The sequence below is a fragment of the Chelmon rostratus genome, chromosome 9, assembly GCF_017976325.1.
Source record: "Chelmon rostratus isolate fCheRos1 chromosome 9, fCheRos1.pri, whole genome shotgun sequence".
Lineage (NCBI taxonomy): Eukaryota > Metazoa > Chordata > Actinopteri > Chaetodontiformes > Chaetodontidae > Chelmon > Chelmon rostratus.
In genome coordinates, this window is record NC_055666.1 from 12,708,624 (window position 1) to 12,727,625 (window position 19,002).

At 44.1% G+C, this 19,002-nt stretch overlaps 1 protein-coding gene across 3 annotated transcripts; it reads right to left on the reverse strand.

Moving 5' to 3' along the window:
• Positions 1-5,437: 5,437 nt before the first annotated feature.
• On the reverse strand, positions 5,438-18,967 carry ctbp1 (C-terminal binding protein 1). Of its 3 annotated transcripts, none has more exons than XM_041944245.1 (11): positions 18,871-18,967; positions 17,697-17,745; positions 17,244-17,387; positions 13,555-13,709; positions 13,224-13,368; positions 12,914-13,120; positions 12,458-12,672; positions 11,740-11,870; positions 11,521-11,648; positions 9,436-9,553; positions 5,438-9,302 (listed from the first exon to the last, which is right to left on the reverse strand). In XM_041944245.1, the coding sequence occupies exons 3-11, from the start codon at positions 17,302-17,304 to the stop codon at positions 9,128-9,130; spliced, it is 1,335 nt and encodes a 444-aa protein (XP_041800179.1). In that variant the 5' UTR covers positions 17,305-17,387; positions 17,697-17,745; positions 18,871-18,967; the 3' UTR covers positions 5,438-9,127. The 3 variants fall into 3 exon arrangements, with proteins under 3 accessions (XP_041800179.1, XP_041800180.1, XP_041800181.1); XM_041944246.1 differs by lacking the exon at positions 18,871-18,967 and adding an exon at positions 17,844-18,014; XM_041944247.1 differs by lacking the exons at positions 17,244-17,387; positions 17,697-17,745; positions 18,871-18,967 and adding an exon at positions 15,669-15,749.
• Between the last annotated feature and the right edge of the window lie 35 nt (positions 18,968-19,002).

Sequence of the window (19,002 nt, forward strand, 5' to 3'; positions counted from 1 at the left end):
AATTGGACAACCGCGGACCTTTAAACTGAGCCACGTCACTGGCTCGCCTGTGAACCTTCCAGGAATGAGGGAAGATGAAGAAGAGCAGACAGAGGAAGAGGAGGAGTGGGGTTGGATGTGGATCAGGAAGCATTTTGAACGATCTGTCTTGCAGTCATAAGCAATAAAGTAAACAATTACACTCTCTGCTCATCTATCTATCTATCTATCTATCTATCTATCTATCTATCTATCTATCTATCTATCTATCTATCTATCTATCTGTCTGTCTGTCTGTCTGTCTGTCTGTGCAGTTGAAAGTAGGTTATGGGAAAAACCCAGACTTCCCTGCTGCTGCCCGCTGATTAATGGCAGTGAGCTCAGCAGCCAGATTGACTCACGTTAATGTAAAACGTCACTGACACACTGTCAAATACACAGGTGTGTGTGTGAGAGAGAGAGAGAGAGAGAGAGAGCGTCAATCATTCGAAATGTGAACTCGCGTTGGCACACGCAGCAACAGACGTCTCGGCAAACCTACGCAGGGCTTGATGATTATTTTGATTACTAGCACACAGACATCCACAGTTTGCAGTTAAACCACACTCAGCACGCACACACACACACACACACACACACAAGGTTAGCATTAGGACACCAGATACAGCAGCAGAATGGCTGCAGGTTGCCTGACTGACGCAAATCTCCAAGATAGCCGAAAGTTTTTCTCCTGTCTATCACGTGCTCACGTTAATGTCATATGAGCCAAGTGAGTGAAGCAATGAGAGGAAAACCACGAGCTAATCACAGATGCTGGGCCGGGGCCATGCTCGCTCCAGACCGCAAACCCTCCAGACCCCTAAGGCAGACAGATAGACACGACCGAGACGAACGAGACTGAGAGTCTACATCCAGGCAACGCTTTGCCTCACAGAGCATTCGCTAAACGCTAACATCAGCATGCTAACATGCTCACAATGAATAATGTTTACAGGATATAATATTCATCATTTTAGTTTAGCATGCTAACATTTGCTAATTAGCACTAAACACAAGTTACAGCTGAGGCTGATGGGAATGTTCCTTTTTGCACCAAGGTATGGGACAAATTCAAACTTTGACCTGATGATGGCTCTTGAAGAAATGTCGGGATCAGCAAAGTTTTTAAAGTTCATCCGTTTTTGAGATGTTTCAGTTCGGACCAATCAGTGGTGGACAAATCAACCGTGTGACCAACAGGCCACCATTCCAGTCAGTAATTTCCTAAACCAGGATACTGTAGTTTTTAGCAAACATTACTCAAACAGGACATATCTTGGTTGGGGATTTTCAGCTGCGGATTAATGTATATTTGGTGCTCAAGTGAGTTTTTAAAGCACCAGGAGAATTCACGGTATGTTGGAGTGACTAAAAATACACGACAGTGTTCAGTGTAATGTAAAAACATGTACAACAGCGTGGCTCTCTGCTGTATTTTTAACCGTTTTTGGACAACGGTGCAGCTCTGTTGCCCACAGGAATAAACTACGTCAGCCGTGGATGTACCGATAACATTCAGTTACGTTAGTAGGATCAGTTTTGTTGGCTTTGGTCATTTCATGTGTATTCTAAGTCAAAAGGTTGTTAGTGTTAGTCAATTAAAAGGTACACGTGGACAGTGATACCTAGAGAGACGGGAAAGGCAGTGAAAGACATGCAGCAAAGAGCCGAGCCGCTGGTACACATGGTACGAGCTCTACCAGGTGAGCTAACAGGACGCCCCGTATCTTTCAAAAGGGGAAACAAAGCTGGTGCAGTCTGATGCAACATCTGACCCATTCGGTGGCTGGAATAATATTTAATCATTCCAAAGACGGCTGAAGACAAATATTTATCCGCTCGGCTTTGGGGTTAGCAGTACAATCCCTTCAAGTGGGATAGTTCATCTGCCAGGAGACTAATTCATCACGCAGACGTGTATGCACAAGCATGCACACACACTAACTTCCTCTGAGACACACACATCCTGATCTGTCAAACTGCTCTTCTTTCTCCCCATCAAGACTCAAAACAGGATTTGGTTTTATATATCGTTGATGTTCTCACCCTGGACCTCAGTTAAACGATCTTTGCGTGACCTTCGGTCCACTTTGAGCAGGTGTCGTGGCAGCTGAGTAGTTGTGCGCGATGACCCGTCTTACTATGCAGTTTACTGAAGGCACTGACGCAGCAGCAGTGCGGGAACCAGTGCTCCCATTTTACTGGTTTGGCTGGCATGTTCCCAGACTTTTCAAGCACCCCTCCTCCCCGTCCTCCTCCACCTCTCGAACAAACAAACAAAAAAACCTGGCTGCCCACCATGGGTGCTGACAGGGGTCATGTATGGCGCTGGGTGAGGCGTATGAGGCTCTGCTGCGTTCTGTCTTGCTTACGAATCAGTGAGCCATCGTGTGTTTGAAGTGTGTGTGAACCAGGTCTGTTAAAACACTGCTTGCATCCTGGGCCTCCCTCAGCTACACACACTTGTATACACACGCTGTTATGTAACGAGGCTGTCCCTCACTTTGACAGAAACTGGCCAGTGCAGTCTGTCACAGCATGTGCGTCGGCCTCCAGTTCCAAGTATCCATAACGGCGAAAAATTAAAGAATTAGAAAACTTGTAAGGCTAAATCAATAATCAATCAGCTTTTGGCCGACTGGTCCACACTGAAATATCAGGACAGCTATTGCACTGATTGTCATTTTGTGGATCCACAATATTTATGATCAAATAGTCCTCAGCTGTGCTCTTTATAGCTGGACAGGACTGATCTGTAAACCTTTGTCCTTTGCAGCGAAGGGCTCTGAAAAAAGAAAACTCAGATCTTAATTTAGTAGACACGTGGAGGGAGAGACGCGAATCAAGCCGTGAATAAGCTACTCTCATCTGTCCATAATAGTTACTCTGGGATTGATACGTTTGTTTTATTCACGCTGGTAAAGAATATCCAGCAAAGCTCCTGCTGCTGTAGCCAGACTCCTGTGAGGTCAATGAACAAATCCTCTCTCAGATGCGTTTTACCAGTACACTGAGCTTAAGTGCCCACCCCAAACTATGGAGGGGGGTTAAGGAGGAGGACCAGGGACCAGGTCTAACATTATATTATATGTGTCTTATTTAAACTCCACCCTACCCGCTCTGAAGGATCTGTTACGTGCCTATAATGTATTTTCAGGATTTAAAACTAATATGCAAAAAAAGCATGCCTTGCCTCTCCACCTCCCCGCTGAGCAGTTGTTGCTGTCTAACTTCCTTTTTCTGCATTACTTATCTGCAGTTCAAGATCTCTAATCAGTGAAATAATATCCTTTCTCTTTCAGCATTTGTTTAACAGAGTTAAGATGAATTCCCAAAATCAAAGCCATTTTTAAGGAAATCAGAAACTTATCCTTATCAGCGAGCAGGCTGAATCTGAATCGTTCACTGGGCAGCCCAAATTAGATCAATCTGGCCCTCCTGCTTGGAAGCAGACAGCAGTATTATGCAGATGAGCTTCCACAGGCAGGCGTCCCTTTTGTTAACAGATATCGCACTTTAAAAACAGGTACAGATAATCCTCTCATAAATCCTATCTCTGGAGTTTGGACAGATATGCAGGTATGCTCTGCAGCACCACAGCGTCACTGAAGCCTCCTTTCATTATAACCCTTCTCTCCCTGCCGCTCTGCGAGACAGGATTACTTAAATACGGCATAGTTTGGGTATGCAAACACTTCTGGACGTTTATGAGAAGGAGACACTTGGTTCTTTTGAATTTCGGAGAGCGACAGTTACTCTCCCCCCGGACGTACCTACAGATTAGGGACTATATTCTGTGACTACGGTGCAGATGCCATGCACCATTAGGCTAAGCGGAAAAGGGAAAAAAAAATTGTAAATGGATCAATTTGCAAAGACGCTCAATCTTTTTCTTACAGCAGCTGTCAGGAGCTGTAGCACTCATCATCATCATCATCATTAAAATGTGTCCTAGATGTGAAACAGAGACAGGGATACCTGTTCTGGGATTGTGTGGAACTAGACAACCACCTTGTTTACCCAGACTCATCTCATTAGGGGACGCATCAGTATTGCCCCTGGACAGAAAACTTAAAGCGATTCATTAAAACCTCCGTAATAGCCCTGACGTGGAAGGAGGAGACACAGCCTCAAACATATGGCCCGTCAACAAAATGTTGTTTACTTTTAACAGGAACACGTCCCTTTTAGATAAATATTGGAGTGATTTTTGGAAATATTTGGCAAACATGTCATAATGTAAGATCCACATGTCTATGACATACACACACACACTTAAAGTGTGATTTTGAAGTGTTAGATAGAGCTTTATGAGGAGGGGAGATACCAACTTTAGGCCACGTTACATGGGATGGCTGTGACAGGTGGGAGATTATCAGGTTATGACACTGCTGCAGTCCTGTTTATCATGACTTTCAGTCAATAATGTGAACTCTCCTGAAGGAAGTAACCAACTACATGCCGACATTACAGTGGAACTCCACCACAGTCTGTTTACAGGTCTTGGGTAGTGCTACTGCATGTGTGAAAAAAGCTGTATAAAGCCTTTCGTGGCTCTCGAGAGCGCTGTGTGAAGTTTGATTAATTGCCTTAAATGATGTCACTTAAGTCAGCGTCAGTTGGCGGAAGACACACCAGAATTGCTGGTGGCTGTGTATTGTCGGTAATGAAGGCGCCAGGTTTAAACAGGAAAGAAGAGTGTGTGGAATAAAAAAAGACATATCTCTGGTTTTCTGTATTGATTTTGATATTTTTTAAAAAATCAATATCATACGACAACGGTGGCTGTATTCATCCAAGACACTGATAAAGCAAAGAGTCATTCATTGAAAGTGTAGGACTCATGGAGGTAACAAACAAAACCCATCTAGAACCTTCCCTAATGGACTCCGTGGCACCCTAACTCACGAGGGTGCCAGCCTATAGCCAGCCGGAGCGAGTGGACTTCAGATTTCAGTCCCTCCACTCCATTTTAAGAGCAGGCTCCTGGTTATGTGCATGTGGTAGCAATTTTAGGGCTGATAATCCCCCACCCTTCTCTGCCCTGTGGGTTTGCACAGAAGTCCCCTTTCCCGTACACTCCACCTAGCCTGCCCACTCGTAAAGCTGGGCCTGTTCTGGCACTGCATAACCCCTTGTTGCCATATAAAGGAGCCAACAAACTGTGGTAGTAAACAATTTTCTTTACGGCAAAACCTCCTCAACACAGCTCTATGTCCTGAAGCTGCCGAGTGTAATCAGTGGGGCGACATACTGGCAACTGGTATTAATCGTCACCAATTAACTGACCACTGTAATTAAGCACATGAAATGACTGAAGCTGAGTTAAAGGTTCAGCGCACAACAGGATTCTAGGGACGAGTAGAGTATTAGAGTTATTTTGAAAAGTAAAAACAAGAGAGCAAATGTTTTATTTTTAAGATTTTATTAAAATACGGTGTGGAGTTTACCATCGGAAGTTACCATCACAAACATGATTGTTTCTAATAAAAAAGTAAACAAAACAAAAATAAAGCTTAAGAGCCTAGTTACAGGAGTTTTTTTTTTTGTTTTTTGTTTTTGTTTTTGCAGTCTGGTGAAAGAAAAATCAATTCACAATGAGAGTGAGTGGAAAAAAAAAACATGTTCACATGTTGTAAAAATACATTTCCCAATTTTAACATTACACACAGTCACTTTCAAACATTCATTCATTCCTTGTTAGATGGTTAGATGTCAGTGCCAAAACAAAGCCAAACAGAAAAAAAAAAAAAAAAGTTCAGACCTGTGCACAAAGGGGGCAATGAAGGGAGAGCGGCTTCTAAAAACGCAGGAGGCTGTTCTACATTCGGAGGGCGGAAAACTTGGGATGAGGGACACGAGACAGAGGGCGACTGCTGGAGGATATGTGTGCATTTGAACCCTGAGAGAGAAAAAGTGACCGATTCTTAATTTTCTGCTTTTCTTTCTTTTTTGACAGACCACACCTGTGTCTGCTATGCCTTCCCCCCTCCCAGCCCCACTGGGGCTCTGGCAGCACTGTGAAAGATGCTATTAGAGCCCCGCAGTGGTGGTAGGGGTGGGGTGGGCTGGGGGTGGCGGCATTCTCACACCCAAGAGTGAAATATCAGCTGTGGCTTTGTGAGCATACACACTGTGCTTATCTGTTAGCCTACACATGCACGCACTGCTGGGCTGACTTGAACTTTTAAAAATTAGAAAATGACTAAAAAACAACCATGTTGCACGTGAACGCACAGTAAAAATTCATACCGGATTTATGTGTTTGAGCCGATAACAAACTACACGAGGCTAAATGTGGTTCACCACTGTAAAAGAAATGCAAGGTGCTGCAGATTTAGGCCTGTCGGGGTGTGAGGAGCTTTTCGCAGAGCGGCCTCGATGGTGGCCCGTTCTTTTCAACTGGGTGTGTCTCCTGACTTCACCTGCTGTGGTCAACTGTATTAAGGCAGTGAGTGGTTCCATGGCGACTTTCTATAACAGCTACTTTTACAGGGAGAGAATAAGTAAGGCCCAGAGGATATCAGCTGGAAAGGACAGTTGGGAGAAGACAAATTAACAAAGAAGGGAAAAAAAAAAAAAGAAAAAAAGAAAAGACAACAGGAGAGGGATCTCTTGTTTTCTCTGAAATGTTTCAGTACAACATGTAGAACACAGACAGCATATCCATAAAAATGAAATCCTACAATAAAACAGAATGGTTTTCATAACAGTGCACTGCTGAACTGAAAAAAAAAATATATAATCATCATCAACAGCAAAATTTAAGATTACTATTATGCTCATAATCCGAACTATGGGGGTTATTTTAAAAATATATACTCATCACATGACAGAGGAGCCTAGCATCTCAGGACACAGACATGCTCCATGTCTCTCATAGACTCTGAGGGGAAAACTGTACATCACTGGAAACTGACCACGACAAAAATGGCAACTCGGGTTGAAAACACTCTGAGGGGGGGAGGGGAGGCCAGGGAGCAGAGGGAAACAGCAAGATGACACAAAGTCTTTAAGCCAATAGTATTTCCCCTATAAAACATTACCTCACATGCACTATAGATAGAGCAGCCTGACAATGAAGGGGGGGGTTAAGAACAAAACAGCATCTACTTCTACTTGTTCTACTAAAAGAAAACTAGCAGACCACAGCGACCGTCTTTTTCCTTGTTTTTCATCAGCCACAAAGATGGAGGTCGAAATACGTCAACTACAGTCTGAAGCCTAAGGATGGGAAAGCGTTGTGCTGAATTTTCCACAATGACAAAAGAAAAGGTAAAGGCAAAGAGATACGCATTGGTTTTGAAGCCTGAGTATTCAGTGACCTATAGCGAACCTAAAAAGATTTTGTCAATTTATTTCATGGGGCAATGTTTTTTCGTTTATTGTATCATTACTGCTACAATTTCACAACCCTTCTGGTAAAGAATAGTAAAGAAGTATCTAGAAAATCTGTACAAAAAATAAAAGGGTATGCACGGTACATTCAATATCTGTTACTGAGGTACTAGAAAGGTGTTCCCTTGACACCAGGGCAACAGCGTTAAAGAGTTACTCCTAGGGATTATTCCTTTGGAAAGACAATAGCTTGTTATCCTAACAGGGTGAGGGAACATACATACACACAAACAAACCCACGCACACACGCATACACTACTGTCATTAACAAAGCCAGCATGCAAGAACACTGTCCCCTTGCTCCTACAGGGAATCTAATCTCTGCTGTCCCCTCACGCTTAAAGGAATTGGTGGATGCAAACTGGTTCATGAACAGATGTGTTGGATGGGCCATGACAGTGGGAGAGGAGTGGAGAGTGGGTGGGTGCGGGGTGGTGGTGAGGTGCAGTGAGATCTTATTAAATGATAAGGCGGTAGTCGATCCCTGTTCACCCGTCCTGTGTTCTGAATGTCGGCAGTGTGTGGTCGTGTTCTTCATCACTACAGCTATCCCGGTACTGTCCATCTGTCGGATTGAAGCGAGCCACTTGCAACTCTCTCAGCTCGGCGCGGGCGGACAGTGCCCTCTGCTGGCGACGCCTTAGGCATGCTGTGTTTCCAGCAAGGGAAAGTTGGCTGAGTTTTGACTCTCTGCGTGGGCACCGTGTGTTAAGGCCTCACACATAGCACTCCGACTGCTGGCGTAAGATGGAAAATCATGCCTAGGTGCTCTCTGATACGACACTCTAAGCTATTATCTCATGGCAAAACAATTCATGAGGGACAAAGCACGTGCGAATACAGGGACGACTGTCCTAAAACTAGACAGCCACAGCAGTCAAAGGTGACAAAGGATCTTCGATTTGAAGTATGATGCCGAGCAGATAAAATAAACTTTGACAGTCTGAGAGCGCTCCACACTGACAGCATTATGGATCCCTCTGCTGAGCAAGCTGACGACAGTGCTTGGGAGGGCCAAGGGCCAAACTGGGCTGAGGGGTAGCTAGATGCCTGGTGGGGAGGACAGGATGTACGGTTTGTGATTCTGTCTGGTTTACTTTTGTACACATTTTCCCCCGTCGCAAGAAAAGATGGAGGGGGGAGGAAAAAAAAGAAAAGAAGAAGAAGAGAGCAGTAACATGAGCCATTAATGTACAAAAGGGGGCTTCGACCTTTCTGCCTCTGTGCCTGTATGGGTCAGAGTCGGAGACAGCAGACTGTAAAGCCTCATGTCAGAAATGCTTTTTTTTTTTTGCTTTTTTTTTTTTTTTTAACAAACAAACATTAACACCTAGAACCACAACAGATCAACATTCCATAAAACAACAGCCAACTAAGGATATAAACCAATCCAATCATTGAATCCTTGAGAACAGTTATTGCTGACGTTGTGGGGGAGTGAAGGTGGGAGGGGATGGCGGGTGAGTGGGTGAGGTGAGGACGAAGATGGAGGGATGTGTGTGTTCTTGGGGTGTGGATGGGATGGGGCTAGCAGTGGATAAGTCACTCCTGGGCTGGTTATGTGATCTGAGGAACAAGACTGTGCAGATCCACATCAGGTCAAACTGGCGCTGCCGATGTACTGGAGGGTCGGGCTGTGTCTGATGCCGGGAGGTGGGGGTGGGGGGTTGGTTTCCAGAGGTGACGGAATGTGCTGGCGGCGGTGGGGGGGCTATTGGTCGGAGGGGATGTCTCTGTCGGCTTCGGCCTTAGGGGAGGGGGCGTGAGGGGGGTGGGAGACAGGGGCAATGCCGTGCGCCAGGGTTCCTGAAACCAGGCTTTCAACCCCTCCACCAGCTCCGGGGAGACCCCCTGCTGCTGCAACATTGATCAGACCTGGAGGAAATCTGAAAGACATACGAAAAAAAAAAAACATAAATAAATATATCATACGATTACTGCTCTGCTAAAAAACTTCCAGATCCATGTTCAGCCTGAGGACCTCTGTCCAGTTTCATGCTCTTCATCCACTCCTCTCACCTGTAAGTGGCTCCATTAAGTTCTGGGTGAACAGTGGCTGCCTCCATGCTCGGCCACTGAGAGGCTGCCATCAGATACTCCTTATTAACACAGTTCTTCAGACTGTCAGGGATACGTCCTAGAGCAGGGAAGACAGACCAATACTCTTTCATAGAGGGTTTTTTTTTTTCAATAAAAAACAGTGGTCACTGAGAATATCCTTTTTTTTGACTACACCATGAGTCTGCGAATCACAATGGACGGTTGCTAACTTTGCCAACATTCAGCACAGGAGTTGAGACGGAAGCAGAGGGCAGATATAAGATGTGCTATGCTGCGTCGCTCTGCCATCACCTTCTATGTTTCCATTACAGTTATTGTTGCAGTAAGGTTATTCTGAGACTGCCATGACATTGCTCTGTGTACACTAACATAATAAAAAAATGCAATGATTCAACTTTAGGGTTTTCTGACTGATGATGATTCAAGTCATCGATGTTGAGGCGGCAGCCTTAACGAGCTTCACATAATTTGCAAGTGTGTAAAATGATGAGGCATTTACAAAATGGCCACGGAGATTACCTGACTATGATTCTCTGGTTATTTTCAGGTAACTGCACTGATTGTGTGTGCAGGGTTTCCAATTGGTGCCTGGAAGGTTTCAACGTTCCGGACAAACGCAAGAATATCCAGTCACTTATATTCTGATTATGAACCGTATGTAACCCCTCCAAGTGACTAATGGAGACAATAATAAATAATAAAGCAGCCGTTATATCGTGCTCACCAAAGCCACCAGACTCCATTTACAGAAAGAGTTATTTTATCATTGTCGAACACACTTCATTCAAACGTGACAGAAACAAAATATAACTCATCAAAGCACTCTCGGTTCATCTTTCCATTGTCACCACTAACTCTGGTTTGGTTGAAATAAACTCTAAATTCACTGAATGAGGAGAGGAACGAACCAGTGTGGGGGAACAGTGCCTGGAGAAGTTTTTTTCACACAGGTCATGACCACAAAGACTTAAATATGTCGGACTTCAACAGACTTTCCAGCAAAATAAAACAAATTATTGGACAACAGAAACTCTGGTTTTGTGACTCCCGTCCATCATACACTGCATTCAGTGCAGTTGCTTTTTTATTTCTACAATTCAAATAAAATTTGAATTTAGAATATTTGTTGAGCCCTACCGCACTGATGGAAGGCTACTCATCTCTGGTCATTCAGGAAGTGGCCTCTCCTTATTTAAAGGCTGGTAAAAGAGTTTTTAAAGAGTAGATTGCCTAAAAGTGTGACCTACAGCTGAAATGATCAGGAAATTTAATGTTGGGCTCAGAAATTTATAATAGACGTGTTCCATTATTTTGTAGAAAAAAACGATTCATAGAAAGATCAAGAGGTTAATAGCTATGAACAAATAATATCTTGATCGCCGTTTTGTACAATCAATAGAATTGCTTTGGAGTATCTTGCATAAAGTATTCACATCACCTACGGAACCATCCACCAATATTTAAGATAAGATAAAACTTTATTGATCCCACACCCGGATCAACATTGTTACTTGCAGCAAACAACAAAAGCTAGACACAGTAGGATCAAAAGCCCGTTTCATATATGTACTTTCTCAGGATGCAGGCCACAGACACAGGCAGGCACACACAAATAAAAATAAATTAAAAAATCACTCTCCAGTGTTTCTGCTCTGAGAGAAGAAGAAGCTGTTTCCGCTGTCAGGGTCTTCCTGGATATCCCCATAACATGTGAAAACAAGGCTGGTAGTACTGACAAGTACATGCGGACCGATGTGGACACCAAATTACTCCTCGGACTCATCCGTGAAAAAAACATCCCATTATTCTCAACTGTTTATTACAGCCAAGTGTAGCATAGCCTTTACTGCTCACACTTCTAATTAAACGACCTAGTTTACTCGTGCCACGCCAGTTGACGGAAATGCGCCAAATTCACATTTTCTTTTGTTTACCCTTTTTTTGCGACATTTCAAAAGTTTGCTTCAAATTCACATGATAATAAGAAGGAAAGATGGCTGATAACGCAACAGGTTTGATCCTGTTAAGTAAAAAGTGTCTTACCGGTGATGGCGCGGCGAACCTCCCGGGCTGCCTCCTCACGAGCCTCCACGGAGGCCTGCTCACTATACCACGATGTGTGTGGGGTACAGATCAGGTTGGGGGCATCCTTCAGAGGGCCTGTTGAGAAACTATTGAGAAGGGTAAAGGTTATTAAAGCGAAGAGTAAAGAGATTGTGAATCATGCATAGCTATTGGTGTTATGATGTGTATCGTGGTTACCTGAAAGGTTCTGTCTCGTGGACGTCCAGGGCGGCCCCTCGTATCCGGCCCTCTTTCAGGGCCTGAGCCAATGCTTTCTCGTCAACCAGGCCACCTCTCGATGTGTTCACCAGGAAGGCTCCCTGACGCATCTGTATCACAGGGTTAGCAACAGTATGATTTAACTATGGAGCTGAGCATGCCGGAGAAGGCTGCAACTTTCAATCTGCAGCAAAATACAACAGTACAGACTGAGATCAGCTGGCACAAATAGATTCTTTTTTGTTCTTCCAATGTATAATACAGGCTGGCCTACAATGTGGAGGCAATGGTTCAGGCCAAGTTTTCTAGACTGTCTAAACAATTATGCTCAAACACTGATAGCCAAATGTTTGAGTCAGGATTTTAGGCTGCATATAAGAACAGAATGCTGATTCTTACTCGTGAGGGATGAACTCACATACAGCAGGAGCAAAAACTAGACAGAACAGAGTGCACAAAAAACAATTTCATAAGCTATTTCAAAAATAAACAATAAAAAATCTGACTGAGGGATCCAACACTGCATCCAGATTTGACTAAATTTGCAAAAATCCAACTCCTCACGTGAGGGCACCTCAAGTAGATGCTAACCTTTTCTAAAACATTCCACATTTAAGGAGGTTGGAAAAGCGCCTACTAATGAGAAGGCAAACATGAGACAATATGTGTTTTACATATTCACTTGGGATCTACACACCTGTTTGATGGTGAAGTCATTAATGAGGTGGTGGTTGTGCTCGTTGAGGCTGCAGTGCAGGGATACACAGTCAGAATGGATGAGCAGATCCTGCAGGGTGGCCATGCGCTGCAGGCCCAGTGAGCGCTCCACGCCGTCAGGCAGGTAAGGGTCATAGAAGATCACGCCAAAACCAAAGGCCTTAGCCCGCAGAGCCACTGCCTGGCCAACACGCCCTGAAAGACAAAGAGAAATGGCACAGTTATTAACAGCCAGTGTGCAAGAGTCAAAACCAAACAGGTTCTCAACCATAATGTTCGTCCGACCATTGACTGTCAAGCTTGGACTAAAAGGATCTCCCAAAGCACTTAAGCACAAAATAAATCAATAAGGCAAATAAATTGTAAATAAAGTGTTAGAATACCTGGCTACGAGTTCTGTAACGACTCAAGACAACCACGTACATGCTTTACTCACCTAGGCCAATAATGCCCAGCGTCTCACCCCGGATGCGAGCAGCACCGCCAGCTACCTCTCTGATCTGCTCCACACTAGAGGCACGGGTTCCCTCCCTGAGGGCCTGGTGCATCCAGGTGACTCGCCTGTACAGGTTGAGAATCAGACATAGCGAAGTGTCGGCCGTCTCCTCCACCGAGGCCGCCGGCACGTTACAGACCGCAATGCCTGGGTGACAGAAGAAAGGGTTAACCACTCTGTGTGTTGTTCGAGGTATTAGTTCATTGCTGACCATATGTGTGAAAATGTGTTTAAAATTCCACCCACTCACCTAGTTCAGCAGCTGCTTTGATGTCAACGTTGTCGAAGCCAGAGCCAATTCTGACAATTACACGGAGGCCTTTAAACTTTTCCAAGTCATCTCTGGACAGAGTGATGGTGTGGTAAAGTAGAGCAGCCACTGCCTCATTTAGCACCTATAGAGGACAAATGCATCATAAATGATCAGCCCTAAATATCAGGTTGTGTAGCGGAGACATTTCTGCTGCACAAAATAAAGAAGACAGCATTTTACTGGGTACAGAGCAGATGTCAATTAATTTTAAAAAATGCTATTTCAGAATTAAATTATTTGGATTGTGGTAAGGATGTGCCGGCTGTACCTTCTCATGAATCTCTTGTGTGGACTGGGCATCACAGAAGGCCACTGTGGCCACATCTTTAAGGATGGGCATTTCCACAGTGCAGTCGCGCCCGTCCAGCAGGGCCACCAGGGGCCGTGGGTGCATTGGCCCGTTCAGGATGGGGGGGCGGATACCTGAGTCCAGCAGGAAGAAAATAATGCCGATCGTTGCACATGAGCAATTATTAAAAGATATTAATGACCACTACTGCTTGCATTTCAGAATGAGCATGGTTAAGCTACAGATTAGTGACTCAACAGTGCATTTCCTATGTCTGGACTACCCGCTGTGTTGCAAGTCATGATACACACAAAATGCCCCTGCACACATGGCTAAAGTTAACAGGGGATAACTACCACGCTGCTTAGACGATAATAACTCAGACTTTTATGACTTTCTTTTTCACATCCACTTCTACTAACACCCTTGGGGAACTACCAGGATAATGTGTGTAAGCACGCATGTGTGTGTGTTTCTACATAGTGTTCTGGTTACAAAAGTGATGTGTAACTAAATCTGTGATGGTGCATGGACAGCGTCCAGCATCCTGGCCTATATGGTATTGAACTCCCGCTCTGTTTGGGAACGCATGGAATATACACCGTCCTGCTTTCATTGATCCATCTCTGTCCACCCCAGGACTTTTCATAAGGGGAAGGTTCGATTCTGATTAATGACGGAGAGCAATTCTGGTAAAGTGTTAAGTCTGGGAACTTGACCTGCCACTGTATGAGAAGAGCGCACGCGGAGAGGAGGGGGCTGGGATGGGAGGGGAGAGGTGATGGAGTGTGGCAGCCTGGGGGAGGGGTGGAGAAAGCTGCGGGGTCTCAGAGAGGAGGTGGTGGGGGTTCACGAGGGGGTCTGAGTCATGACCTAAATTCTCCTGTCTGGAAGAGTCCCTCCTTCCTATTTTTCGCGTTCTCCCCTTTCTTTACATACAGACACATGTACATACACACACCTCTGCCGGCAAACATCTGTACATTTGGGCCATGTGCACCATGGTCATCTACCACGATGCCAACAAAGGAAATGTTGCATGTCAAAAACAAATCAATGACATACATAAATACTACATCTCTGCCAATGCAGTGGTGTTAAATTAAATTGTGGTTATATCTGCAAATGCTATTTACATCTCTCTCTCTTTCTGTTTCTCTCAGCAGTTCCTGGCTTTGCCTAACCCAACACATGCACCAGTACACACACTATCTTGTCCCTGCTGCGTGACAGGTGTGTGTGTGTGTGTGTATCAGAGTGGGGGAGTGTGTCTAGCTGAAACATTTACTTGGACCGAGGGCAGGAGGTAATGGTGAGACTGCAGAGGAGGGAAGGGAGCTAGTAGCCGAGGGTGGAAAACAAATATTTGTGAACACTTCCTCTGACGTCTGAGCATTTCCCAATGTATGCATGAAACACACACAGGCAAAGAAGAAAGAAAAACATACAGCCCAGTACCCTAACAAAAATGTACAATCTACTGCGGTCCTTTTAGCAGTGTGATTCACAATCATTGCAGATGGTTCAAGAATGCTAACAGGCCTACTGCTACATGCTGAAAGCACAAAGAGATCCGTACTGTGGAGAAAAACCCAAAGGGATTTGTCACAAAGACCCCCTGTGAAAAAGTAGTTCTGGAAATATACAAGTAGGCCTACACACAGAGTAATTTGAGTCAAAGGACACTGGCATACCCGAGGCCTACTAAGCACAAGCATGGCCGCACACACAATACAATTCATTCAGTGATTCATTCATTCTCCCTCCCTCTCCCTTTCTTTCCCCTCACTCCCTCCTCCTCTTCTCTCTCCCTCTGGCCGCAGTTGGAGGAGTAAGAGGTGGGGGGGAGGGGCAGCGAACGATGATAATGCAGCAAGCAGCAGTACTCCACCCAGACGCAGCTAGACACACACACACACACGGTTATTCAGTTCCTTCTTAACGGCTGCGACAGCACCAATACGTGCTGAGCGTAAAAGGAAAACTGCGCACACATAGCCGCTCCACACCCAAACCTTAGACCTCTCCCCCCACAGTTCACAAAATTTAAAAACACATGCCAAAATAGAAAACACATGAGCACCGGGCCTAACCTTGCATTATGAAGTCTGTGAGCCTGTCTTCCTCTCTCTCTCCCTCTCTGGCCTTGCTCTCCCTCTATCGCTCTTTTTTTCTCCCTCCCTCTCTGTCAGCCTGTTCTTGGCTGGCTGGATCCCAGCTGTCATCCACGCCCAGCCCCTCCCCCACGCTCAGCCTCCAATCACAGGCAGCTTCATTCAGGGCCAGCCAACCAGCACTAACCTCATTAGCATAGCCGGGGCTGAGGCCGAGGGCGGTTTGGGCTGTTGTCGTTTTTTAAAGAGACAGCTGGCCTGTTTCCCTGTAGCTGCGGCCACGACCCTTCACCTTGTCCTCTCCCTCTCACCCGTCTCCAGAGACTCTCCCAGACTGTTCCCTCCATTTTAGCACACCATTATGTCTGATCACCATCATCTACGCTCCATTCTAAAGCTCAATACACTGTCTCCTCTAGAAATCTGTATTGGATCATCCCTAGCTGCACATACTTGCAGCAACATAAAAAGTTCAGTTATTTTCTGTCATCTTCAATATGAAATAGAGTGCAAAGCTTCCATGTGTACATTCCTTGCATACCAATTAAATAAAAAAATAAAAGAACAAACAGCAGCCTCCTCCACTGTCAAATGCATGACAGAGGTAAGAAACACAACATGGGTCAGCAACATGTGACCCTTGTCAGTTCACATTACTACTTCAGGTAAAAAGCACCGCAGACAAGTACAGTGGCCCATAGCCTTTTATCATTCTATAACAAATGAAAGAATTTCATCAAAAACACAATATTCCTAGAGCACTAGGATAATATGTTAAAGAAAACACAATATTATTATACAAACATAATTAAATTCTCTGCATCTGGTTTCAAAGAACGTACAAACCTTTTTCAATGTTTGATAATTTCTACAGTTTTATATACAACCCAGATTCCAAAAAAAGTTGGGTTTGCAAACAAACTGTGTTCACCATCAACAGTTTTACTGTGTTCCTGAGCCCATGTAGTAATACATGTGTGCGCTTACAAAGTGGTGAACCTCGCTCCACCCTTGCTTGTGAATGTCTGAGCCTTTTTGAGGATGCCCCTTTCACATCCAATCATGATATTATCCCCTGTTACCAACGAACCTGTTTACTTGTGGAATGTTCCAAACAGGCGTTTTTGGAGCATTGCACAACTTTCCCAGTCTTTTGTTGCTTCTGTCCTTACATTTTTGAAACGTGTTGCTGGATCAAATTCAGAATAAGCAGATATTTATAATGAGGTAAAACATTATATATATATATATATATATATATATATATATATATATATATATATATATATATATATTGTCTTTGTACTGTTCTCAAATGAAAATATGTCAAAAGGAGTTGGCAAATGATCACACTCTGCTTTCTTTATGTCTTATACAGCATCCCAACTAGTTGGGCTAGGCAAAATCTGCCCTTACTATGGACAGCCTTCAAAACAGTTGCAGGCTGTAGTTAAAAAAAATTTTCGCAGGCAGAACAGAAAGATCATTTTTCTCAAAACCCCAACCCCAACATATCAGGTAGTACTTTGCGTATGAGCATTTATGAAGTCTCACCCTCACAGATGCGGTCAAGTCTCTGCCGCTTGACCTGTTTGTGTTTGTCCATCAGAGCCATAGACCACACAGTCTGAACCTGACACAGAGAAGAACAGATCCAAGTGCCGCGGAGCCCCTTTAACGATGTCCACTTATTTCCAGCTGCACACAAAAAAAAGTCACATGTTTATATTTCCACATGTATACAACTTGTGAAGAGAACGTAATCAAAACAGTACAATTACTGGTCAGAATTGAATTTTGCGCAAAAATTAGGAGTGATGAGATTTTCCTAGCATGGAAACACAGTATATTCATGTGTAATGATTAAAACAAGGACATGGTGCCAAAGAACTAGAAGAATCCTGAAGAGCAACCACTCCCAATTATGGAAAAAGACTATGTTAATTTAATTAAACTGAGAGAATCTGGTGCTAGTGGATGTTTCAGTGATTACAGACAGACACTCACCTGGAGAACAATGTTCGTTGTGCCAGTCAGGTTGACTACTTAGTTTACACTGTAAACAAAGACAGGGTAAATGTATTTTAGAATATGACATTGTCACACAGTTGGTATCATAGGGGATGGCTTATTAAGACAGAAAATCAACGTTACCAATGCAGGACTCCATACAGCAATCTATACATTTATGCATCCTCTGGCGACGAGCAACGATTTCATAAAGTAGTTTGTGCTCATCGTTCAGGACTGGCTCATACTGGTTATACTGGATCACTTAACTTTTACACTTTTCTGTAACCTATTGGAGTTGCTGGTCTACAACTTTGTGGTCAACTTTACTTTAGCTTACAATGTTATCACTACCCTTCTCACAATGCACTTTCACAAATCCTGCCGGTACCAGTCAACGTTAGTTAGCAGCAGGAGTGGCTAATTTTAACCATAACTTGAGCTTCAAAATATCAATGTCTGGGGAGCCCCTCGTAAGCATCCAAGTTACCGTTAAGTAGTTAGCTAACTAGCTTATAGTGCTAGCTAAACTGTTTCTCTGCTATCGAGAATAAGTCACTTAATGGTGCATAATATGGATATGTTTCATGCACATACACAAGTTATTTAGCTCATGTTATATGACAACTCTATAATGATCAGCCCGTTCACCTTTAAGTAGTTTAGCTTGCATTAACTTCTGAATCGCGATCGGAGCTAACGCTAACTAGCATGGTAGCTAGCTAGCTAGCCGATGTTGGCTAGCTAACCCAAACACAAACATTTGAGGACTTCCAAGTGGCAAACATTTTAATGAAAACTACCGATTGCTATCCTCAAACACACACAACATTCGGTGGTATTTAGCTGCGACTAAGTTGCGAAGTATGTCAACAAAAACATTTCCATAGCTACATTTATAAAGCGTTTGCAGCATTGCTAACGTTAGCTAGCCAGCGCCGTTAACTAGCGTGCCGCCGCTGAGTGTGTGGGAGAGATGCAAGCGGAGGGGGAGCCCATTTCGTCCGATTTGTTATCAGCGAGTGGCGCTACAATGTGAAATATCTGACCCAGAAGCTAAAAAAATGATAAATTCTCCACGGAAAGGTGAATCGCCCACATGATTGAATTCAAGCAGGACCACTTTGAAACCCATTGACCGAATCTAGCAAAAAAAATGTCAGTTATTTACCCTGGATAAACTCTTTCAAGAGTGGTGAGACAGTGTGCGTGCGTCGGTGGTGTTCCCTCTCTCCCGATCGCCATGAAATTAGAGACAAGAGGAAGTGGCTTGTTCGTGGGGGGGTCAGGCAGGCTGTGAAAA

What these genes read in the sequence shown, in the direction of transcription:
- ctbp1 (XM_041944245.1), bottom strand. Translation starts at nt 17,304, where the DNA reads ATGGCTCTGATGGACAAACACAAACAGGTCAAGCGGCAGAGACTTGAC. An exon ending in GCTGGGCATTATTGGCCTAG is followed by an intron (nt 12,673 to 12,913) that starts GTGAGTAAAGCA and finishes TTTGTCTTTCAG; the next exon opens with GGCGTGTTGGCCAGGCAGTG. An exon ending in GGTTCGCCGCGCCATCACCG is followed by an intron (nt 9,554 to 11,520) that starts GTAAGACACTTT and finishes TCCCTGCTCTAG; the next exon opens with GACGTATCCCTGACAGTCTG.